The sequence below is a fragment of the Pezoporus wallicus genome, unplaced genomic scaffold (assembly GCF_028554395.1).
Source record: "Pezoporus wallicus isolate ANWC-B61680 ecotype Strahan unplaced genomic scaffold, APGP_CSIRO_Pwel_v1 contig_3365, whole genome shotgun sequence".
Lineage (NCBI taxonomy): Eukaryota > Metazoa > Chordata > Aves > Psittaciformes > Psittacidae > Pezoporus > Pezoporus wallicus.
Window position 1 is genome coordinate 1,136,811 of NW_026640883.1, and position 22,154 is coordinate 1,158,964.

At 58.6% G+C, this 22,154-nt stretch overlaps 4 protein-coding genes across 4 annotated transcripts in view; 3 read left to right on the top strand and 1 right to left on the bottom strand.

The window, feature by feature from the left end:
• Positions 1-3,420: 3,420 nt before the first annotated feature.
• On the bottom strand, positions 3,421-6,952 carry LOC130605516 (steroid 17-alpha-hydroxylase/17,20 lyase). Its single transcript, XM_057421047.1, has 8 exons — positions 6,613-6,952; positions 5,977-6,115; positions 5,208-5,437; positions 4,903-4,989; positions 4,595-4,804; positions 4,215-4,384; positions 4,028-4,131; positions 3,421-3,799 (listed from the first exon to the last, which is right to left on the bottom strand). The coding sequence occupies exons 1-8, from the start codon at positions 6,922-6,924 to the stop codon at positions 3,531-3,533; spliced, it is 1,521 nt and encodes a 506-aa protein (XP_057277030.1). The 5' UTR covers positions 6,925-6,952; the 3' UTR covers positions 3,421-3,530.
• A 1,030-nt stretch (positions 6,953-7,982) lies between these two features.
• Positions 7,983-10,616, top strand: BORCS7 (BLOC-1 related complex subunit 7). Its single transcript, XM_057421074.1, has 5 exons — positions 7,983-8,150; positions 8,514-8,576; positions 9,215-9,258; positions 9,699-9,719; positions 10,174-10,616. The coding sequence occupies exons 1-5, from the start codon at positions 8,010-8,012 to the stop codon at positions 10,223-10,225; spliced, it is 321 nt and encodes a 106-aa protein (XP_057277057.1). The 5' UTR covers positions 7,983-8,009; the 3' UTR covers positions 10,226-10,616.
• Positions 10,617-11,918: 1,302 nt separating this feature from the next.
• Positions 11,919-17,089, top strand: AS3MT (arsenite methyltransferase). Its single transcript, XM_057421065.1, has 11 exons — positions 11,919-11,984; positions 12,331-12,371; positions 12,925-13,052; positions 13,161-13,311; positions 13,384-13,520; positions 13,826-13,895; positions 14,127-14,208; positions 14,294-14,425; positions 14,523-14,665; positions 15,051-15,173; positions 16,010-17,089. Coding segments are annotated over exons 1-11 (1,101 nt in total). The 5' UTR covers positions 11,919-11,983; the 3' UTR covers positions 16,103-17,089.
• Positions 17,090-17,780: 691 nt separating this feature from the next.
• Positions 17,781-22,154, top strand: part of CNNM2 (cyclin and CBS domain divalent metal cation transport mediator 2) — a 119,042-nt gene continuing 114,668 nt past the window's right edge. The window contains exons 1-3 of the mRNA XM_057420977.1: positions 17,781-17,845; positions 19,411-19,529; positions 19,571-21,130. Of these exons, the coding sequence (XP_057276960.1) occupies positions 17,781-17,845; positions 19,411-19,529; positions 19,571-21,130 (1,744 nt within the window). The remainder of the gene's footprint in view (positions 17,846-19,410; positions 19,530-19,570; positions 21,131-22,154) is intronic.

Consider the following 22,154-nt stretch of genomic DNA (forward strand, 5'->3'; position numbering starts at 1 on the left):
GTGCAAAGACACCTGGTGACCCCAGAGGAAGGGCAGGGACCCAGCATGGCTCAGGCTGTTAGAGCAGCAGGATTATTTCAGTGGCAAAAGCCTCCGTGTTCGCAGTGGCTGCCCGTGCTCAGCCGGCCAAAACCTAGTGGCAGCTGCTGAGCTCTCCCCCCCCCCCCCCCCAGCTCTCCCATGGGCATGGCTGCCTCCTCCCCCTGTGTTTAAGTCGCTGAGCTGCCCAGTGCCAGGTCTGAGTGGGGCCAAAGGGCCACTGACTTCCACAGTGGTTCAGGGGGCAGGAGGATGGAAGGGAGCCCGGTGCAGCCTGGGTGAAGCTGTGTGCTGGGGTCAGGAGTGTTTGGGTGCAGTGCAGTGCCCGGCCCCGCTGCAGCTGTCAGGGCATGAATACTCCGAGTATGATTCAGCAGCGTCCCTGCCCGTTCCCAGCCGGGAGCAGCCGTGCCCGCGGCTGTTTACCCGCTCACACGGTGCCGGTGCCGGCAGCTGGTGCTGGGCGCTGGAGCCCTGCGGCGGCGGCTGCTCCCGGCTGGGAGGAGATGGGCTGGGGCTGAGCTCGGAAGCCCCGCGGCAGGGCCGGGCTCTCGGGGTGATGGGGTTTGCAGCACGTGGCTGGGGTCCAGGTCCGGGGCAGCACCTGCCAGCACAACCTAGGGAACCCCAGCGGGAGCCTGGGCTTCGGGCAAGCGTTTGTTGCTGGAGGCGTTCGTTCTCCCATCTCGAAACACCCCCGGTCCCAAAGTCCCTGTTTCTGTCTCTTGGTACGCGCTGGCCTTGAGCGCTTGCAGTGAGCGCACGCACCTTGCAGCGAGCGCTGCGGCAACGGTACCGTGTGTGCAAGGGGCCGGCCCTGTGGTGGCTCTGGCAAGGAGGGAATTCCTTCCTATATCAAGGTCAAACAGTGCCTCGGTAAGCAGGCAAGGAGGTGCTGGAGGTCGTGGACCGGTACTCTTGGAAGCATCAGGCTGCTGGTGACTGCAGGAGCCTGGAGAGGAGCCGCCCTGCCAGCACATGCAGCTGGGGACAGGATGTGGGGCAGGGGGAAGGACCAGGCTGGCGCAGAGTTGCCAGTCTCTGGGAAAGCCCAGAGCATCCTATTGAGACAGGTTTTCCCCAGACCTGCTCTGAGCTCAGTCCCCTTCACACACCAGCGTCGGCCTGTGCCAGTAGAGGTGGAGGGATCAGAAACCCAGCGGCACCCCTGGTGTGATGGAAAGGGGCATGAGAGCAGGAAGGGCTGTAGGGCTCAGCACACAGCAGCTGCAGCAGGGCTGAGCTCCCCTCTGCCCTGCTTCTGGTGGGTCACCTGCACAAATCACCCCAAGGATTGCCCCTGTGTGTGCAGAGGCTCTTCCTCCGGCTCCTCACCACTGCCCTGAGCCCACCTGAGAATGGACTGGGAGAAGATGCTCACAGTGCTGTGCTGGACTGCAAGCACATTGTCTTCATTGTCCCTGTGCCATCCTTGGGCTGACAGGGCCCATTTGGCATCAGATGCCAGAAATGAAGGGGCTGGTGAAAGCCAAATGCTGGTGGTTCAAAACAAAACATGCAGTTTTGACTCACGAAGTAGAGAGAGTAGTGGTGGGGAAGGTTTATGCCATGTTTCCTGCCTGCTAGCAAGGGAGAGAGCTGGGGGAAAGTAAAAGGAGGGGAAAGTGGAGCTGTGTGTGTCTGGGGGTGTCACACTGTGCTGGGGCTGTGTGGGTCTTTCCACCCTATCTGCTTTCCCTCCAGGTGCCCTGAGCCGTAGCTGTGTTGCCGTTGAGCTAAATATTAAGAGGTCAGCTAATAGAGAACCAGAAACCTAATTGCGTGCTGCCCTCCACAGCACGGTAGTGTTCTGTGAAAGCAAACCCAGCCCCTTGCATTTCAGGGAGGTTGTGCTGCTCCAAGTGATGGCCGTAACCCAGCCACAGTGAACATCAGAACCCTGCGAGACCTCACCTGGAGCATTGTGTGCAGTTCTGGTGTCCTCAACACAAAAAGGACATGGAACTGTTGGAACAAGTGCAGAGGAGGGCCATGAGGATGATCAGGGGACTGGAGCACCTCCGGTATGAAGACAAGCTGAGAGAGTTAGGGCTGTTCAGCCTGGAGAAGAGAAGGCTGCATGGAGACCTCATAGCAGCCTTCCAGTATCTGAAGGGGATATCTGAAGTCCTTCCAGCTGGGGAGGGACTCTTCATTAGGGACTGTAGTGACAGGACAAGGGGTAACGGGTTAAAACTTAAACAGGGGAAGTTTAGATTGGATATGAGGAAGAAGTTCTTTACTGTGAGGGTGGTGAGGCACTGCAATGGGTTGCCCAGGGAGGTTGTGAATGCTCCATCCCTGGCAGTGTTCAAGGCCAGGTTGGACAGAGCCTTGGGTGACATGGTTTAGTGTGAGGTGTCCCTGCCCATGGCAGGGGGGTTGGAACTTGATGGTCCTTTCCAACCCTAACTATTCTGTGATTCTGTGATTGCTGCACAGTGAATGTCAGCAGCCCCCAGCACTCTGGTGCTCATGCACTGGGCCTGGGGTGGGAGGGGGTTCCAGGTGCCCCTGGGTGTCCCCAAGCAATGGGAACCCCACTTTTGCCTGAGGCTGGTGCTGCCTGCATCTCCCCTTTGTGACTCACACACAGGACAGGGTCAGGCAGCCCTGCAGCCCTATAAGGTGCTTATGTCCTACCTGGAAGGGGCTGCATGCATGCAGGTGTACATGTGTGCATGCAAGCACATACGTATGTATATATGTAAGCATATTCAGGCATAAATGTATCCTTGTGCTTTTGTGTGCATATACATGCTTGTAAGTACATGTGTGTGCAGGCACATGTGTGTATATGCTTATGTGTGCTGGCATATGCCTATGCATGCACTTGTGTGCTGAGGGAGAGGAAGCCATGGAGGAGCCAAAACTGAAGGAATCTCTGAGCTGTTCCTCTCTTTTTCCCTGCAAGGAGCAAGCAGGAGTTCCAGTGGTGGGGACCCAGTGTCCTGGGATGGGGCTAGGGAACTCTCCCTGCCCCGTGGCAAGCTCAGCTCCCAGCCCACGTCATGTTCATTCTCCCTGCTCCCAGTGGGGAAACTGAGGCAGGGGTCAGCCATAGTCACAGCCTGGGCATCCCTAACCCCAAACTGCTCACTGCTCACATCCCCCCTTACCTGGCTGGGGTGGGCCCTTCTCCCCCCCTGGCTGTGTTGGGGGAGTGGTCCCCATGGCTCAGTGTTGACTCTGGACTGGCCCCCACCTCGCATCCCTGGCAGGGGTGAAGGGGCTGTTGGTGTTGGCAGCCCCACAGAGGTGCTATGGCGTCCCAGCTCAGCCTAATGCTCACAGCAAGCTGTGGGGCGACCATATATCTCATGCACCCTCCTACCTCCCTCTGCCCTCCACAGCCTGCCCCAAAAATACCAGGAGCCACACTGCCTTGGGAATAGCTTTATTTGGACAACCCTGCACCCATGGGCAGGCAGGGCATGTCCCATCCTGTCCCATCCCACCCCACCACTGCTGGGGTCCAGGGCTGGTTCCCATCACGCGGCCACTCGCCATGCATCCCGCAGCCTGGCCTTCACCCGAAACTTCTGCACCTGCAGCACGACGCCGAACTTGCCCTCCAGTGAGGGCAGGGGCTGGTCCTGGGGGCACTCGAGTGTGAAGCGCTGCAGCACCCAGGCCAGGAAGAGGAACAGCTCCATCTTGGCCAGGACTTTGCCCAGGCAGACACGGATCCCGGCCCCAAAGGGCAGGTAGCTGGGCGAGGGCGAGTGGATGTGCTGGCCCCGCTCATCCAGGAAGCGGCCTGCGATGGGAAGTGGCACCATTGGCATCAACAGGGATCGGTCCCTGAGAACTGCCTGAGTTCATCACCTGCGTGTCCCTCCCCTGAGCTGCAACAGCACAGACAGTGCAAGTGCCCCAGCCAGGGGGGAGCAGCATCCAATATCCCACCACCAAGTCACCCCCAGGCTCAGCCTCTCCTGCTCCACCCACCCCACCATCCCCTGCCCCCTGGGAGCACTGAACTCACCGGGGTTGAACTCCTCAGGCTTGTCCCACTCCTTCTCATCGTGGTGCACGGACCAAAGGTTGATGACGACCCTGGCACCCTTGGGGATGGAGTATTCCCCTATGCTGCAAGGCAAAAATGCAGAGGGAGATGGTTGCTCCCTCCCATAGTCTCTGTCCGCATCCTGACAGTACCGTGGGGGTCTCACCTGGTGTCGGCAAGGGATACGTGCGGGATGAGCAGCGGGGACACGGGCCGGATGCGCAGCACTTCACTGATGGTAGCCTCCAGGTAGGGCAGCAGTGGGCGGTCGCTGAGGAGGGGATGACGCACCAGCCCGATCTTCTGGTCCATCTCCTCCTGGATCTTCCTCTGGACCTGGGATGGGAGGCAGGGCTGGGATGGGAGCCCAGGGATGGGGGTGCCCTGTGTGTATGGGCTTCCCATGGCAGGTTGTACAGGGCAGAAGTAAAATGCCCACAGCCTGATCCTTCTTATTGGCAAAGCCTGACATCTCTCTTGGCATCTGCCTTCCCCAAAGCCCTCCATGATGTCCCTGGTGGCCCTGACACAGAATGCAGACCCTACCTCGGGGTAGTGGAGCAGGTAGAGCACAGCCCATTTGAGCACAGTCGTGGTGGTCTCCACACCAGCCCCGAAGATGTCCCCCACCGTCATGAGGAGGTGGTCGTCAGTCAGCTCCAGCCCTGGTGCCAGGGCACTGCTGCTCTCGGCACTGAGCCTCACTTGCAGGAGGGCATCCATGAGGTCCTTTACGGTGTCCCCGCAGAAGGCTTCCTGCCAGGGGACACATGTGAGCTGGGCTGTGCTGGGCACAGACCCCTCCAGCACCCCACAGCTCCTGAGCATTGCCCTTGTCCTGGCCCTGTTGGCACCTTGTGTTCAGTGAACTTCTGCTGGAGCAGCTGGTCCCGCACCTTGAGGCATCTCTTCAGCAGGGCCAGGTCCTTGTTGGGGAAGATCTGAGGGGAGAAAAGCCCCATTACAGTGAGGGGCTCCAGTTCAGCCCAGCCTCTGCAGTCCATCTGTGCCCACCAGGATACTGGCTCTTGGGGGACACCAGGGCAGGGACCCTCCTAAACCCTGGGGTGCTCAGGTAGCCCCGTCCTGCATGACACCTGCCAACTCCTTTCTGTGATCCAAGGTGAGAGGAACTAGCAGTCCCTGTGTCCTTGCTTACCTGGAGCCACGGGAAGATGTCCACCAAGCTCTCCTTGGCCACGGTGTCCACGATACCCTGGCTGTACTCCAGCATGGCCTCGAACTCGGGGTCCCCGCGCCGGTACGAGGAGTTGAAGCAGAGGGAGCAGACCACGTTGGTGACGGCCCGTGTGAGCTCAGGGCCCATGTCCAGGGCCATGTCCTGTGCAGCGCTGAGTGTCTCGCAGAGGGAAGCAGCTTCCCGGCAGACTGTGGTGGAGAGGAGAGGCAGGTAAAGGGGTGATGGTGGAGATGAGGGGGTGCAGGGGGCATCTGGGTGATGGAAGGAGGGGTCCCCCACTCAGGGTGTGCAGCCTGCAGAGAGCCCTGTCAGGGCTGAGCCTCAAGGGGCTCGGGTGGCTAGAAGGGGTGATACTGGGTGTGGGAGGAGCAGAGGGGATGGAGACACACAGCAAAGTCTGTGTGCAGCTGGATGCGCCTCCTGGGTGGAGTGGGGAGCCTGGTGGGCTGGGAGCTGGCTCCATGCCTCAGTTTCCCCAGCTGAGTGAGGGGAGACATAGCTCAGGGGGAAAAACGTATGGGGAGAGGTGTTGGCAAAGTAGCAGGGATGGAAGAAGAGGGACTGAGCTCCTGCCAGGCAAACTAAGTGCCTGCTGGGGGGCATGGACCCAAACCAATGAGTGCCCCTTGGTTCCCAAGGGATCAGGGCACAGGGAAAGGGAAAGCCGAGCTCGGATCAAAGTGCGGGAGGAGGCAGAGCCGGGAGGGAGCTGGGGGGGGGCACTTACTGATCCTCTCGAGGGTGAGTGAGCCCTCCCCGAACATGGAGAGCGCAGCGTGCACCAGCTTGCGCTGGAACTTCCAGAGGGGCCCGTAGCTGGCAAAGGCGATGTCCTTTCCCCCCCGGGACAGCAGGTCCGTGGTCACCTGTGGGGGACACAGTCCCAGGGTCACCCTGCTGCAGGGCAGCCCCGAGAGGGGTGATGCTGCGGGGGCTGGATGGTCATCTCATCCCAGGGATGGTCCAGGGGGATGGTGGTTAATGCTGGTGGGCAAAGCCAGGGCCATGAGCTTTGCTTTCCCACCCCAAAGACTGATGGAGAGGTCTGGGGACAGATGCCAGGGCTAGGGTCAGGGGTGCCCAGGAAACTTGGAGGGTGCAGGGGGCCCGGTGGTACCTGAACCCATGCCTCAAAACGCAGCCAGCCCTGGGGAAAAACGGGCCCCCTTGGGATGGAGGATGCACAGGATTCGCCCCGGGGAACAGGGCAGAGAGGGGGTTGCCCCTGCAGCTGCCATTGCTGCAGGCAGAATGGGAAAAGGAGAAGGACCCTGCCGGGTGCCAGCCCCTCTCTTGGGAGCATCCCCCGCCTCACCCCACGCCGCAGGAGGAGGGGCTCCCCCAAACCCCGCTGCCGACTCACGGTGCGGGGCCGTCCAGCGAAAGCCTTCCCTTTCTTCAGCAGCACCTCCCTGGCGTGCCGGTAGCTGTTCACCACCACCACGTAGTGCGAGCCCATCCAGAGAGCATAGAGGCTGCCGTAGCGGCCCTGCAGGCGCCAGAGCCGCAGGTGGAGCTGGGGGTGCCCGGCCAGCTGCAGCAGGCTGCCCACCAGCGGCAGGGCGGGCAGGCTCCGCGGCCGCCCCTGCCCAGCCGTGTCCCTCCGGCGTGCCAGCCCCCAGGAGCAGAGCAGGGCCAGAGCCAGGGCCAGCAGCAGGGCGCCCAGCAGCGGCATGGTGTGGGGCCGGCTGTGGGGCCGCAGCGGCGCGGGGGGCCTTTATACAGGCGGCGGGGTCGTCGCCTTGACCCCAAGGCGGGCTCGGCTCCTTATCAGGGGGACGGGAAGGGGGGAACGGGCGCTGGGCCTGGAGCCAGCTCTGCAGCTGGGCACCTGACGGGGGCGAGGGCTGCGGGGCCATGGTCGCACCGGGTGGCCGTGGGGGAGCTGCATCCAGCGGGCTGCGGGCCAGGGTACAGGCAGGGATGGGTCTGTGCTCAGGCTCCATCGCGGTGGATGAGGGGTGCAGGGGCAGCCCCGGGTGCCATGAGCACAGCTGGGGACCGGTGGGACACTGGGGTCTGTCCCAGCCTGGGCACCTTTCAGCGTGCCTGGGAGGGGATGGGCAGCACAGGGCTGGGGGCACTGGGGAGTGCTGGGCAGCCCTGGGCAGCAATGGGCAGTGCTGAGATGCCCCAGACAGCTCTGGTCGGTACTGGCCAAGCACTGGGAAGTCCTGAGGAGCCCTGGGGCAGTGCTGGTCAAGCACTGGTCAGTGCTGAGAAGACCGGGTCAGCTCTGGTGAGTGCTGGGCAGCAATGGGTCAGCCCTGTGCAGTGCTGCAAAGTCCTGGTCAGTGCTGGGCAGCAATGGGCAGTGCTGGTCAGCCCTGTTCAGTACTGGGCAAGCACTGATCAGTGCTGAGAAACCCTGGGCAGCTCTAGTCAGTACTGGGCAGCAATGGGCAGTACTAGGCAAGCCCTGGTCAGTGCTAAGAAGTCCTGATCAATACTGGTCAGTGCTGAGAAGCCCTGGTCAGTACTGGTCAGCAATGGACAGTACCAGGCAAGACCTGGTCACTGCTAAGAAGCCCTGATCAGCACTGGTCAGTGCTGAGCAGCCTCGGGATGTCCGTGCCCGAGGTGATGTCCGGGTCTGAGGTGTCCTGAGGAGGGCCGTGGAGGCACCCGAGGGCCCGGCCCCGGGCCGAGGCTGTCCCTCCGCCCCACCTGCGCGGGCCCTGCGCCTTCCCGACTCTTTAGTCCCCCGGCACTCGCCGTAGCGGCGCCCGGCGGTGCGGGGCGGTGCGCGGGCAGGGTAAGATGGCGGCGGCGGGCGCGGCAGACGCTCAGGCGCGCTTCGGTCACTCGGTGAAGGGGCTGCTGACCGAGAAGGTGACCAGCTGCGGCACCGACGTGATCGCCCTCACCAAGCAGGTGCTGAAGGGCTCCCGCAGCGCCGAGGTGAGCGGCGGGCGCCACCGGACTTAGGACTACAGAGCGCGGCATGCGGCGCGGCCAAGGAGTGCGGCCCGGCGAGCCCGCGCGGGGCACGCTGGGAGCTGTAGTTCTGGAGGGGGCCTCCCGCCGGCGGGTATGGCCGTGGGGCTCTTGGGTGCCCCTTGGGTGCGCTGGGGGGTGGTGAGAGGCGGGAGGCTGCATTTGCCCCATGACATGTCGGCAGTGATGGGCTGGAGGTACTCTCCTCAAGGCCGTATGCTCCGAAGGGTGGGCACCGCACCCCCGAGCCTCGTACCGTGTCAGCTGTGCACACAGGTCTTGGGACACAGAGGTGCTGCCTCTCAGTCTGGTGTGTTTGTCTCCTAGCTCCTGGGTCAAGCTGCTAAAAACATGGTGATGCAAGAAGATGCCATCCTGCACTCGGAAGATGTAAGCTGTGTTTTACTGCTAGAACAAGTGTTTCTAGTGGACAGGAGGAGAGGAGGATTATAAGAACAGATATGCAAACACATTATCTTCGATAACGTGGTATTTTCCTACCCTGAAGTCATAGAATCATAGAATAGTTTGGGTTGGAAGGAAGTTTTAAAGGTCATCTAGCCCAATACCCTTGCCATGGGCAGGGACATGTTCACTAGATTGGGTTGCTCAGGGCCCTGTCCAGCCTGGCTTTGAATGTTTCCAGGAATGGGGCGTTTACTACATCTCATGAGTTCAGGCAGCAGGGCTGGTGGCCAGAATAACTTAGTGCTTCTTCAAACCCACATGTGCTGCTGGTCTTTCAGCATCCTGCAGCCCAGGTCAGCCCTTAAGCTGTGCCATCTCTACCGGAAAGCTCGAGGGACCATAGCTTAAAACAGAGCACTTACTGTCAGTGCCTGTCTCACTGGGAAAGAAGAGGGGAGCGTGCCACTGCTGACAGATACTGGTGGAGATGTTTCAGAGTTGGTGCAGTGCTACAGTGGTGGCCATGCTGGAGGAACTCCCCAGGGTGTAGGGACAACCTGCCCTGTGATTCTGCTGAACTGCTCCTATCCAACATTCATTCTTTGTCTTGTTCTCCACAGAGTTTAAGGAAAATGGCCATAATAACGACTCATCTACAGTACCAGTAAGTAGAGGTGTCGACACCACGTTCTCTCTGGGGAGCTAAGTGATTCCCTTGATTCCTTTCCTGTCTACTTAAAGACTTTTCACAAAGCCCACTCAGACCAACCCCTCTTGGCTCGCTCCTCAAAGCTGAGCAGACTCTGAAGCTGGCATCTTCCAGGCCTCTCCAGCTCCACTGGTACAGCTCAGACTGTTTTAGGGTGGGACAGCCGGGATTTTTGCCTGCTGTTTGCCATGCAGAGTTTCTCCTATGAGGGCATGTGACACATTTCAGACTAAAGGGGAAAAGCTAGTGCTGTTTCTGTCCTCTAGGACTTAGAAACACACTGGGGTTTTGGCCTCCTGAGCCCATAATGGAGTCCCTTTTCTTCAACATAACGTGAACCCTGTTGCTAAGATTTTGTTTTTCTAATGCTGTTTTTGTCTCCTTTTCTCATCTAGGCAAGAAGCAATTCAGAAGAAGTGAGTCCTCAGCTGAAGAAACAGTAGCAGGACCTGGGGGACATCTGTCCCCCAGGAATGGTTGATGGAAAGGGAAAAAGGATGGAGTAGGGATGGTGGGAAACAGCAAAAAGGTTTGTGCAGCTGCCTTTGAAGCAGATGCCGGCCCAGTGGGATAGTGTTTTGGGATTGTGAAGAGATGGGAATTTGAGTGAAGGGATGATTTATACCAGAACTTCCACTTGTTTTATTGACGTGGTAGAGCTTGCTAGGTTGGTTATGATAGGAGAGGAGGGTGGTGTAGAGCAGAGCTTTCTGCTTATGAGTGCACAAAATGAGGTTTGCCTTGTGGGGATATGGAGGTGGGCTGGGGAGCCCCAGGGTTCTCTTTGTTGTAGCATCAGTGCTACAGCCTTTCTGGTCAGCACAGCCTGGGGAGCAGATTTCATGGAACCTCTTCTTGCTTCATCTCCAGCGTCGAGCAGTCATCAAACCTGCAGGACCAGCTGAGCCACTTGCTGAAATGAAGCGTAGAGAAGGCATGAGGACATCTCAACTGGCACTAAGGACAGTGAAGCGTCCTTTCCCCTCCAGACCTGGGGGTTCAGGCCTGTGTTTGGATGATGCTGGATGTCAGCTGGGAGATGTGCAGAATCTTTCTTTCTGGGCACATGGGCCCCTCTTGTGTGTCTCCATCCACGTCTCTGCTCCAGAGCACTCACCTGCTAACCAGAGCAAACTGAAACAAACTCACCTGAAACTTTGCCCACACCCCCAGCAATTCTTGGGTCTGCTTACATCCCATGTAGCATGAGGTGCTCAGCCCACACCAGCACCCCTGGCAAAAAATGCATGAAACTGAGTGTGGGTTTTAAATACAGGTGCCAGCAGTTTGACACTGATCTGGATTTAGACACAGAGGTGGCACAGAGTGCTTTTTATTTAGGGCATGTTAATCAGTGGGAGCTGTAAGTGGGTGGGAGAGGTGCTTCAGTGTTGACTGAGGTGCCAGTCCCAGGCCAGCAATTCTGAAAGTGGGAATGTGGGCACACACCTCTGTCACTGGTCAGCTGGACATGGTTTGGCCAGCATCCTGCTCAGAGGTTATCTTACTTTCCGCCCTGCCACAGTTCAGAACATCATCCTCTTGCCAGCCCATCTGCACTGCTTTCAGCCTTCAACTGCATTCCTCTTCCTGGGCTGCGGCTCCAGCTTTTGATGAAACAGCCTTGGCTGTGGTGTATGTATCTGCTTGGGAAGGTATCCAAAGGCCTGGCCGGGAAGCGGGCAGGATAGCATGAGGGTGTGGTGTGCTCAGTTCTGCACTGCTCTGTGCTGGAAGAGTAGCAACCAGGCTCCTGTTCACATCCTGGGTAGCAACATCAGGCCCAGGCTATAAATACTGTGTGTTGGTTTTGGTAGGTCACTTATCTGGAGCACTTGGAGCGCACGGGAAGCACTTGTTCGCCTGAGTGTGCTTTTCATTAGCTGATAGAAGGCGGCAGGCTGAGAGCAGGCATCAGCCTGACACATTCCTGTTGGAGTGGCGCTGGGCTTTGGCTCCTGAGAGCCACCTCCTGGGCTGGATTTCACCATCCCCTCCAGTGGCACTGGCTTGACCTGGTGGCACTACTGCTCCTGCGTTCGCAGGAAGGTACTACTGTTACCCAGGGTCTGTGTAGCATGTGTGTGTGTGTGTGTTTGTGTTTGTACCTTGGGAGGGGTCCTGATCCCCGGCTTTACAGATGCACTTTGGGAATGAGGGTTTTCCCTGAGCTGTGACTCGCTGAGAATAAAAGCTCCCTGAACACCACCAAGCCTCACCAGTCTGCTGGATGCCATTGCAGCTAGTCTCTGTGCAGAGGGGAGACTGGGTCTCTGCCCTCAGATGTCCCCTATTGTGCTTCAGCTCTGGGGGTTCTTTGCAGTGTGTCCTTGCTGCAGGGGGCTCACCTCCAAGGTTCCATCCTTTGGAGAGGCCAGAGCAGCCCTGCAGCATTAAACTCGTGTCTCCCTGCATTTGGGGTGAGCACGGGCAGAGCTGCACCCACGTGCATGCAGAGATAGGGGGAGGCAGCAGGAAGGGGCTTTGTGGGTGCGGGTGCAGGCATGGCCCATGTGTGATGGCAGCGGGCTCCGTTTCCCCCGCGGGGCCCTGCCCCAGGCTCTGGCCGTACGGGAGCGGTGTCGGGCGGAAGCCGGGCCCCGGAGCCGGGGCGGTGCAGGGTCGGGGCGGAGCGTGGCCCGGGCTGAGCGGAGCTTGGCCAAGCGCAGGAACCGCAGGCAGTAAGGCGGGCCGGGGCTCGGCCGGGAGTGCTGGGGCATCCCTGGGCACCCCTGCGGCTGAGGGCTCTCGGCAAAGCAAGGCGGGGTGGTGTTTGGGGAGGTTTTTAGGGGCTTGTCTCTCCAGGGCAGCTGGGATTAGGGTTGGGGGAGACAGGGGGATGTTGTCAGGAGGCACAGGAGCATCCCACTAGGCTGAAAGTTTGGGGGGGTCTCCTTGGGTGCTGCTTTCAGGGGGCAAAGAGTGCTCCTGTATGTGGGGGAAGAGGGAGGTTTGGGGCCTCTGGGAGGGCCTGGCATGGTGCCCATCGCAGTGGCGTCAGGCACCAGCCCCATGTTCCTGTTGCAGTGGCAGCAACCTGTGGAGAGCAGATCCACCGGGAGGTGCAGGTGAGGGGTACAGGTGGGAGGTGGAGAGGGGATGGGGTGGCCGGGCTGGGGGAACACAGAGGGTGGGGAGGGGGGAAAGGTTGACTGGGCAAGGGCAGCTAAGCCCAGGCTGTGCTGTCATGCCTGCTGCAGTCCAAGGGCAAAGGTGGTTTTGGGCTCCAAATAACAGTATTAGGTGTGGCCGGCTCCTTTGCTCTAATTTCTATAGGAATAAGGTGCTGAGTAACCCTGTGTTTTCCTGCCCTCATTCACTGTGCCTCTCTTGGCTGGGGAAGTGGGGGCTGCAGCCTGCAGAGTTATTGCAAATGGAAATTAAATCCCCCACTGCACAAACATGCTGTGCATGCGAGCAAGGGAGATGGGCGGGATGGGAGCAAAGGGGTGCTTGACGTTAACCTAATTTTTAGCTGAGTACAGATGAGAGTGCCGGTGTCAGAGGACATTGGGTGCATGTACAGGCCGAGTGCAGGCATGGCCCTTGTGTTTTGGTGCATGGGGAGCTTCCAGGGCACAGCTTGCTGTAGTTTGGTGGCCTCTGTCCCTCCCATCTCAGGATTACTATGGCAAAGAGCTGCAGAAGACAGAGGACCTGAAAACCAACGCATGCATCACCCAGAGCAAGCCCGTTCCCAAGGCGGTAAGAGATGCTTTGGAGCGTGTCCACGAGGAGGTGGCAGCCAAGTAAATCCAGGACTTTCCCCTCTGCTGCTGTGTCCCTGTGGGCTGCAGCCCCTCAACCACCATGCGTGGGGGAGCACCTCTGCCCGGCTCAGCTCAGCATCCCCTCAGGTACTACGGCTGTGGTCTGGTGGTCCCCGAGTGCCTGGCATCCTGTCGGATCCTGGACCTGGGCAGCGGCAGCGGCAGAGACTGCTACCTGCTGAGTCAGCTGGTTGGGGAGCAGGGCCATGTCACCGGCATAGACATGACTGAGGGCCAGGTACGTCATGGAGCTAGGGCTTCCCCTCAGCCACCCCAGCATTCCCCCTCATCATCCCCTTCCTTCTCCCAGGTTGAGGTGGCGAAGAAGCACATTGCCTACCACATGGAGAAGTTTGGCTATCAGAAGCCAAATGTGGAGTTCCTCCAGGGCTACATGGAGAAGCTGGGTGATGCCGGGCTGGCTGACAACAGCTATGATATTGTCATGTAGGTACCACACAGGCATGCAGGAAACTGCCACCCCTGGTGCTGCTGCTGCCTGGGGCTGTGGGCTGGGGTCCAGGACTGCATCACACTGGGTCACCTGCTTCAGGAGCACGTGTTAGGAAAGGGAAAAGCCCAACTGTGCCTGGGGGAGAGCCTGGGAATATACAAACTGCCCATTTCGTTGTCGAATCGGCATCTCCAAATCCTGCATGAAGCCACGGGACATGCAGCAGGCAGTGGACGTGCAGCAGCTGGTGGTGCTTAGCGTGTGAGAGGGTGCAAATGAATTCTGGTTTCCTCCCCAGCTCCAACTGCGTGATCAACCTCTCCCCTGACAAGAGGGCTGTGCTGCAGGAGGCCTACCGCGTGCTGAAGGTAATGATGGGGCCGGTGCCCGTGGTGGGAGCAAAGCAGGGTTGGGGTGTCCCTCCTGTTGGGGTGCCACTGGGATGCAGCAAATGGGATCCAGCATGGTGGAGATGGGGCAGGGGAGGGCACCTCTGCATAGGTATCTGAGTAAGGTAGCATTGAGGGGTGCCCGGTTCTCCCTTCCCCCTTTGTCCTGTTGCTTCTTGGGATCTCCCTTCACTCCTTGCTGCCTTCCAGCCTGGAGGAGAGATGTACTTCAGTGATGTCTATGCCAGCCAGTGCCTGAGTGAGACCGTCCGGAAGCACAGGGTGCTGTGGGGTGCGTAGGACTCTGGGATGTGGGTGCCTGGGATGGGAAGACTGCACCTTTGCTTCCATCACATTTGTCTGTGGTCTCATGCTAGGAGAGTGCCTGGCGGGAGCCCTGTACTGGAAAGACCTGTACAGCATTGCCAAGGAGGTGGGGTTCAGCCCCCCATGCCTTGTCACTGCCAGCCCCATTACCATTGGTGACAAGGAGTTGGAGAGCATTGTTGGTGAGGGCCTGAGCAGAGAGCATCAGCTCTGGGCAGCCATGGGGGGCTGTGCTGGCACCCGGGGCTGGTTCCCAACCCACCAACCTCTCCTTTGCAGGTGACTGCCGCTTCGTCTCCGCGACTTTCCGCCTATTCAAGGTGCCGGTTAGCAGCCGGGCTGGGCCGGGCCAGGTCACTTACAATGGTGGGATCGTGGGGCATGAGCGAGAGCTGGTGTTTGATGCCAACTTCACCTTCAAGGTGCATGTAGGGGCATGCTTGGGCTCCCAGGATGGCATGCAGTCCTGGTCTGTGGGGTGGGGTAAAGCAGTGCTACTCAGCAGTGTCCTCTGTGATTTTGGGAGTAGAGGGAGTAGTAGATGGGAACAGAGGGGCTATATAAACCATGGAAGGTTCAACCAGAGAGGCAGATCCATGCATTGTGTTGTGGTGAAGGTAGGAGCAGGACATCCATGGTGGCTTCACAGGAGGGTTTGAAGCCAGCTGCTTGGTGGTATGGATGTTTCTCAAGATTTTGGGGTCAGGCTGTGCTCCTGCTTTTGCTGCACACTGTCATCTGGGTGACTGGGGTCCCCTGCGCCACGTAACCCAGACCCCAGCCCTGTGACTATCCCTCTGCCTCTAGGAAGGAGAGGTGGTGGACGTGGATGCTGAGGTGGCTGCGATCTTGAGGAGCTCCAGGTTTGCGGAGAAGTTCCGGATCCAACCTGGTGCTGCACCACAGGGCTGCAGTTGCAAGGGGGTCAAGGTCAGTAGCAGGCAGCTCCACAGCTGGGTTCAGGGATGAGGACATGGATGTCTGTGCCATCAGAGTTGCCCTGGGGTATCAGAGGGGTTATGGCATGACACCAAGAGACATGAGGCAGTCTGTGCCATCAGAAGCCCATGGGATGCCTGAATTTGAGCAACTGTACCCAGCACAGGTTGGAGCCCTCCAAAGGGGGGATCTGCTTTAACCAGCTGACATGAGAGCCCCGTGCCCCCCAGCATGTCTGTGGGGGCTGCCAGGACTGCCAGCTGGAGCTGCCTGAGATATCCCAAGGGGAGACATCTTTCTCCATGGGGGATGGCTGGAGACAGCCTGCCCCAGGGAGGTGATGGCCAATCCCTGCAGCTTGTTCTTGCCCATTGCCCTCACAGCTGCTGATGTGAGCTTGGCCCTGGCTGCCAGCCCTGAGCCCGCAGCACAAAGCATCTCTATCAGCTGGAAGCCTCTCTTCTCTCTTTGATGGTCCCTCCAGCCCGTAGATGGGCCAGGAGAGGCAAGGGAGATAACACCCTGCAGCTGCATGTCCCTGAAACACAACCTTGTACTTGGGGAGGGGGAGATGTTCTCGGGTCCCTGTCCAAGCAGGAGGTGCTTCTCAGATGAAAGCAGAGCCGAAGTCCCAGAGAAGCTCTTGGCTTCCTCCTCGTGGCAGGGAAGAGGAGCTGAGTGACCCGGGGACTGCCCCTGTGTTAGCTATAGAGGGTCTGCTTGGGCTGCGCTGCTGGCAGGGAGCGAGCTGGGGGGAATGCAGCTTTCCTGGGTGCCTTTTGCTTCCCTCTGGCCTGATCCAGCCCTGGGTGTTCTGTGCCCTCTAGGAGAAGATCTGTGATCCCTTTCAGCTGCTGGAGCAGCTGTTGACCCCACGTCCTGCCTGCTGTCCTGGTGGCTCCTGTGGTCCTTCCTGCTGAGTGCTGAGTGATGCCCCTGCACCAGAGGGTGCCAATAGGGCAGGAGGATGCGGCCCCAAAGGTGTGAGGCTTCCACCGGAGAACAAATAAATGGCCAAGCTTGAAAGCTGTGTGCTTGTGGCTGGGACCATAGGGACTGAGGGGTGCTGTGCTTCCCTGCTGGGGCTTGTGGGGCAGGTTGTGCCTGTTTGTGGTGAGGATGGGAAGCCATCCTATACGTCCCCTTGCTATGGGCCTGGCAGTGGCTGCATGGCTTGGACATGCAGGCAGGGATGTCTCTGTACAAATGGGATCGTTGGTCCCTGCATGTAGGATGGCAGGGCTGGTGTGGGTTTGGCAGCAGCTGTGTACTGATGTTGAGCCCATGGAGAAGAGCAGAGATGTTTACAGAAGGCAGCTGGGCAGAACAGGGTGCCAAAGGAGGCCCTGGAGCCAGGCAGGGCCTGGCCCTGCAGCATGCCCCCCCTGCATGAGCAAGGCTCCATTTTGAGGTATTGGAGAGCCTGCAGCTGGGACACAAACACTTCTGAGAAGCAAAAGGCACAGCAAGAAACAGCCCAGTTGCTTTTTTCCTTCTTTTGAACTCCCTGTGCTAACCCATCACACAGAGGGATCTGCAGGCATCTGTCTGTCAGGCAGAGACTGTGCCAGCTCCTGGCAGTGGGGTGAGCAGCTCAGTAACATGGGTACAAATGAGCATCCCCCCCCAGGGCAGTGGGTGAGAAAGGTTGGTCACCTCCTGGGGGCTCGGCCAGCCCTGCTTCTCCATGAAGAGCTCACTGCAGCACACAGGGTGCAAAGGGATGTCCCTGTTACTTGCATGCAGGATAGGGGATGCCCCAAGCACAGCTCCTCATGCCTTGTCTTGCAGCCCCATAGCCCATTCCAGGAGAAGGGAATTTTTCTACCTTTCCCTGTGCAGCACTGCTGAGATTTCTGTTCCCCCCTGGACTCCATCTAGCGGAAAAGGCCCAAGCCCTCTGCAGCCATCACACCTGCAGAGTTTTGCAGGGAAACACAGGGATTCTGGAAAAGCAGAAACCTGGTTGACTGCGTCCTGCATCGGGCAAGGAGTGAGGGCTTTGGTGGTGGGAGATGAATCCCACATGCCCTGGCCCACAGGCTGTTTGGGGAAGGTGAGGAGCTGCTGAGCAACAGCCCTTGGGTAAGCAGCTGAGCTTAGATATGTGGAACTGCTTCCACCCCTCCTCATGCACTGGTTTTCCACGAGGGACCGAATTTCCCCTCTCTGCATTTAAGCAGCATCTTGCTGTGACATGGGGGAGGATAAAAAGCAAACAAAAAATATCTGGGTTTAAAAATAAGCATGGGCAAGTCCCAGTGATGCTCTGCAGCAGCAGTAGCGGTGGCTGAACAGGGTCTCTGCGGCCAGGAGGATTTCCAGAGCATCTGGCTTGAAAAGTGAGTAAAACCCACAGGGTAGCACAGTGATGGGAAATCCAAAACCAGGTATGACAGCCCAGACCACCTCACCTGCCCTCTGCCATCAGCAAGGTGAGGGAGCAATTAACTTACAATTTAGAGATTAAACATATTAATAATGCCCATAAGTACAGCTTCTTGGAAAGCTGCCTTGCCAGCCTGTCCTTTTGGCTGTGGACAAAACTATGACCTGCTGGGTGCACAAAAATTCATGAGTTGTGTTTAGAGCTATACTATGAATAAAGAAGATAATCCTTGGTGCTATCTGCAGTCAAGAGGGCATGAATTAGCTGGCTTCAGGTAGGGCACCCTGGCAGACCAGCTTCCAGTGGTGGCTGTGACCTGGCAGGTAGAAGAGCTCTGGAACTGCATGTACTGATGTGACCTTGGGAATGACCTGCTGAAAACACTGCCAAGATGCTGTTTAATCCCCCCCTGCATAGCCCTCTTCCACAATTGCTTACAAAGACTTTCCCAAAGTCCCCACAGAGCCCATCCTGGGAGGTTGGCAGCAATTAGTTCCTGCTATCAGAGAGCCTCCCCAGTGTGAACGGAAGAGCAGATGGGGCACGGGGCCCTAACTGCAAACCCTGTCATTAAAAAGGCATGAGTCCCTGCTGTGGTCTTTCAGCTTCCCTGGGGACAGAGGCCCCCACAGCAAGGTCCCCCTCTTCCATGCATACAGAAAAAGGGCACAGCTAAATGCCACCCTATTTACATAGTGCTGGGTTGTTTTTTCCCAAATCCTTGGCATTTCTGGGAGGAAGCAGCTGAAAGGGCTTGACTTTGAGCTTTCAGTAGGGGTCCTCACCAGGCTGTGGATGTGGGGGTGTCTTGTCTGCCTGGCTTTGCTTGTGCATGCAAAGCTTTAGGGTTTTGCCCCCCCACCCCCAAGGTGTGAGGAGGTCCTGCAGCCCCATCTGTGGAGAACCCCAAAATAATCTGTCCAACACCCCGCTCTTGGTGTTTTGGTGGTTGCAGAGCTGAGCCAACTGCCCTTCTCCCAGTGTGGAGCTCTACTGTGTTCTGCAGGCAGGGAGGGTGCAGTGAGGACAGGAGCCCTAAGTGGTGGTGCTCTGATTCACTCCGAGGTGAAAGGGAAGTGGCTCGGGAGTCCCTGCTCACTGTGGTTAGCAGGGATTTGCTGTGTCTCAGCAGCATCCATCACCTCCCCGAGGGAGCAGATCTGCAGGACTCCCTTGGGATGAGCTGAATGAGGTCTGGCACCATGGAAGATCTGTGGCTAAGGCCCCATGAGCACTATGCTCTGCTCCCTGTGTTGGGTTGGCCTGTGAAATCCTCTACTTTTCCATTTTCCAAGAGCTCAAATGGGGGGGTGGGGGGTGGTGGTTTACTTCCCTTAAGGGATCTCCCTAAACCCAAAATACAGTCTCAAACACCACAAACCATACCGGGTGCTCCCACAGCTGCTCACCTAAACTGCTAAACTGCATCCTGTGCTCTATGTGTGTTGCTCATCACTAGTGGAAAGAGGAGTGATGAGGCTGGTCCTTGGGTGTTTATTGCCCCTGTGGGGTTTGGGACATGGCAGCTAAGGCTTAGGAAGCAGCCTGGCTCTCGGGATGGTGGGATGTAAGCACACGCTAAATTACAGATCTTTTCCCAAATCAGCTCTGTGCATGCAGTGGTAAGGCCAAGTGAAACAGGGTGCAGCTCCCTGGGAAGTGTTGAACGGCCCCAGTGGGAGCTCCAGAGCCCCGGCCTCAATCATGCCCGGTCTGGGCAAGGGTGTGTTGAATTCGGGGAGGGTGGAGGTGCCGCGGGCGGCTGAGCAGAAGGCGGGGATGGGAGCGGGGAGTGCCACCCTGCCGAGTTTAACAGTTAATGCTTAATTTCGCTCGCAGGAACGACACAGCGGAGGAAATACCGCGGCACCGGGCGGAGGGTGCCCGGGAACGGCGAGCGACGGCTGAATCGCTGCACGTTACCACACCGACCGCGGCTGGGGGCAGAGCGGGACCGGGTAACGGCCGGTGCCGGGAGAGCCGCTGTCCCGATCGGTAGGGGGCGGCCGGGGGGCGCGGGTGCCGCCGCCGCCGCTGCTGCTGCTGCTGCTGCTGCTCGGCGGCTGCCTGGACCGGCGGCCCCCGGCTGCTGCCGCCGCCGCGCCGCCTGCTGCCGTCGTCCCGCCCTCGGCGGCGGAGGAGACGGTCATCATCGGCCTGCGGCTGGAGGACACGGACGACGTCTCCTTCATGGAGGGGGGCGCGCTGCGGGTGAGCGAGCGGACGCGGGTGAAGCTGCGGGTCTACGGGCAGAACATCAACAACGAGACCTGGTCGCGCATCGCCTTCACGGAGCACGAGCGGCGGCGGGGCGGGCGGGCGGTGGCGGGGCCGGCGGGGCGCGGCGGCGGAGGGAGTGGCGGCGGGGTGGGGGGCGGCGGCGGCGGCGCCCCGCAGCGCTGCGGCATCCGCACCTCGGACATCATCATCCTGCCGCACATCGTGCTGAACCGCCGCACCTCGGGCATCATCGAGATCGAGATCAAGCCCCTGCGCAAGACGGAGAAGAGCAAGTCCTACTACCTGTGCACCTCCGTCTCGGCCCCCGCCGCCGCCGCACTGGGGCCCGGGTCCCCCGGAGGGCTGGCGGGTGCTGAGGGGCCGGCCGGGCCCCCCCCATGGGGCGAGACCACCTGGATCTACCATGATGGTGAGGACACCAAGATGATTGTGGGTGAGGAGAAGAAGTTCCTGCTGCCCTTCTGGCTGCAAGTCATCTTCATCTCCCTCCTCCTCTGCCTCTCGGGCATGTTCAGCGGCCTCAACCTCGGTCTCATGGCTCTGGACCCCATGGAGCTGCGCATTGTGCAGAACTGTGGCACGGACAAAGAGAAGAACTATGCCAAGCGCATCGAGCCTGTGCGGCGCCAGGGCAACTATCTGCTCTGCTCCCTCCTGCTGGGCAATGTACTGGTCAACACCACGCTTACCATCCTCCTGGATGACATTGCTGGCTCTGGGCTGGTGGCCGTGGTGGTCTCCACTATCGGTATCGTCATCTTCGGCGAGATCGTGCCGCAGGCCATTTGCTCTCGGCACGGCCTGGCCGTGGGCGCCAACACCATCTTCCTCACTAAGTTTTTCATGATGATGACCTTCCCGGCCTCCTACCCTGTCAGCAAGCTGCTGGACTGTGTCCTGGGCCAGGAGATCGGCACGGTCTATAACCGTGAGAAGTTGTTGGAGATGCTGCGGGTCACCGACCCTTATAATGATCTAGTCAAGGAGGAGCTCAACATTATACAAGGAGCCCTGGAGCTGCGCACAAAAACTGTGGAGGACGTGATGACTCCCCTCCGAGACTGCTTCATGATTGCTGCCGAGGCTGTGCTCGACTTCAACACCATGTCTGAGATCATGGAGAGCGGCTATACCCGCATCCCTGTTTTCGAGGGTGACCGCTCCAACATCGTGGACCTGCTCTTTGTTAAGGACCTGGCATTTGTGGACCCTGATGACTGCACTCCACTCAAGACCATCACCCGCTTCTACAACCATCCGCTGCACTTTGTTTTCAATGACACCAAGCTCGATGCCATGCTAGAGGAGTTCAAGAAAGGTGGGCTTGTACCTGTGGCTGTGATGTAGGCGTGGGGGGAAAGTGCTGCTTGATAGTGGTCAGTGGTATCTTCCTGAGGCAAGGGCATGCTGCAGAGAGGCCTCCTGGGTTCCTGCTCATGGAGGGGTTTGGGAAGGTGCATTCAGGACAGAGAGTGACCAGTATATAGGCATCTGCCTGTCCCCTGGGCCAGAAAGCTGATACGCGGCTGGTATGTGCCCCTGGCCAATTTTCCTCCCTGCACTGGGATGTGTGTGTGGGCGCAGTGCCAAGCAAAGGTTGTTTTCTTTCTTGCTTTTTCCACTCATCTGTCCATTATAGCGAGAGCTGCTGACGGGAATCCGCGCCCGTTCCTTGGCTGTGTCTTCTCTGTGCTTTTTCAGCTGGGCTGACAGTGAGGAGCGGGTGGGCTGCCCGGGTGTCTTTTCAGGCTCTGTGCGCGCACACGTGCCGAGATAAACACAGCGCTTCAGCTCCATTCATAGGCTCAGCTGCCCGACCTCAGCTCTGTGCTCGTGTTCCAGTCATTTTGATTGATGCTATGATCTTGTAACTCATAAATAGTTTCAGGGTCTTAAAATACATTCAAAAGCAGCTGTTGGTGCTGTACTTAAGGCTTTTTTCCTTCTGCACTCAGGACCACAGGCTCAGCAAAGACATGACCCTTTCTGCCTCTGATGTACAATGTGTATTAGTTCCATGAGAACGGGACTGAGACTTTCCGGCCCCAGCCCCCTCTTCCTTGTAGGAGGTGTTGACCTGACAAATGCATCCTAATTCCTGTTAGAAGCTTTTGCTTCGAGAAAGGAAAAACATTTTTTGTTTTCCTTCTAAAATTTGTTCCTCTCTGTGCACCGAGTAACAGCTCTATATGGGCTCTGCAGGATAGTGCTTTCAAAAAAATTAAGGAAAATTTCCAACGCACTGGGTGTATAGACTCCTGTGCTGGAAAACTGAAGGCTGTTGGAGTGCCGTGGAGCTGTTTGGACCTGGGGAGATCTGATCAGTGTACCCCTGAGCAGCT

Excerpts from the sequence above, each read along its gene's own strand:
- LOC130605516 (XM_057421047.1), bottom strand. The coding sequence starts at position 6,924 with ATGCCGCTGCTGGGCGCCCTGCTGCTGGCCCTGGCTCTGGCCCTGCTC. Across the intron at positions 6,116-6,612 it reads TCGCTGGACGGCCCCGCACC|GTGACCACGGACCTGCTGTC; the intron begins GTGAGTCGGCAG and ends TGTCCCCCACAG. Across the intron at positions 4,990-5,207 it reads ACATCTTCCCGTGGCTCCAG|ATCTTCCCCAACAAGGACCT; the intron begins GTAAGCAAGGAC and ends TTCTCCCCTCAG.
- BORCS7 (XM_057421074.1), top strand. The coding sequence starts at position 8,010 with ATGGCGGCGGCGGGCGCGGCAGACGCTCAGGCGCGCTTCGGTCACTCG. Across the intron at positions 9,259-9,698 it reads ACGACTCATCTACAGTACCA|GCAAGAAGCAATTCAGAAGA; the intron begins GTAAGTAGAGGT and ends TTTCTCATCTAG. Across the intron at positions 9,720-10,173 it reads CAAGAAGCAATTCAGAAGAA|CGTCGAGCAGTCATCAAACC; the intron begins GTGAGTCCTCAG and ends CTTCATCTCCAG.
- AS3MT (XM_057421065.1), top strand. Across the intron at positions 13,312-13,383 it reads TAGACATGACTGAGGGCCAG|GTTGAGGTGGCGAAGAAGCA; the intron begins GTACGTCATGGA and ends TCCTTCTCCCAG. Across the intron at positions 14,666-15,050 it reads ATGCCAACTTCACCTTCAAG|GAAGGAGAGGTGGTGGACGT; the intron begins GTGCATGTAGGG and ends CTCTGCCTCTAG.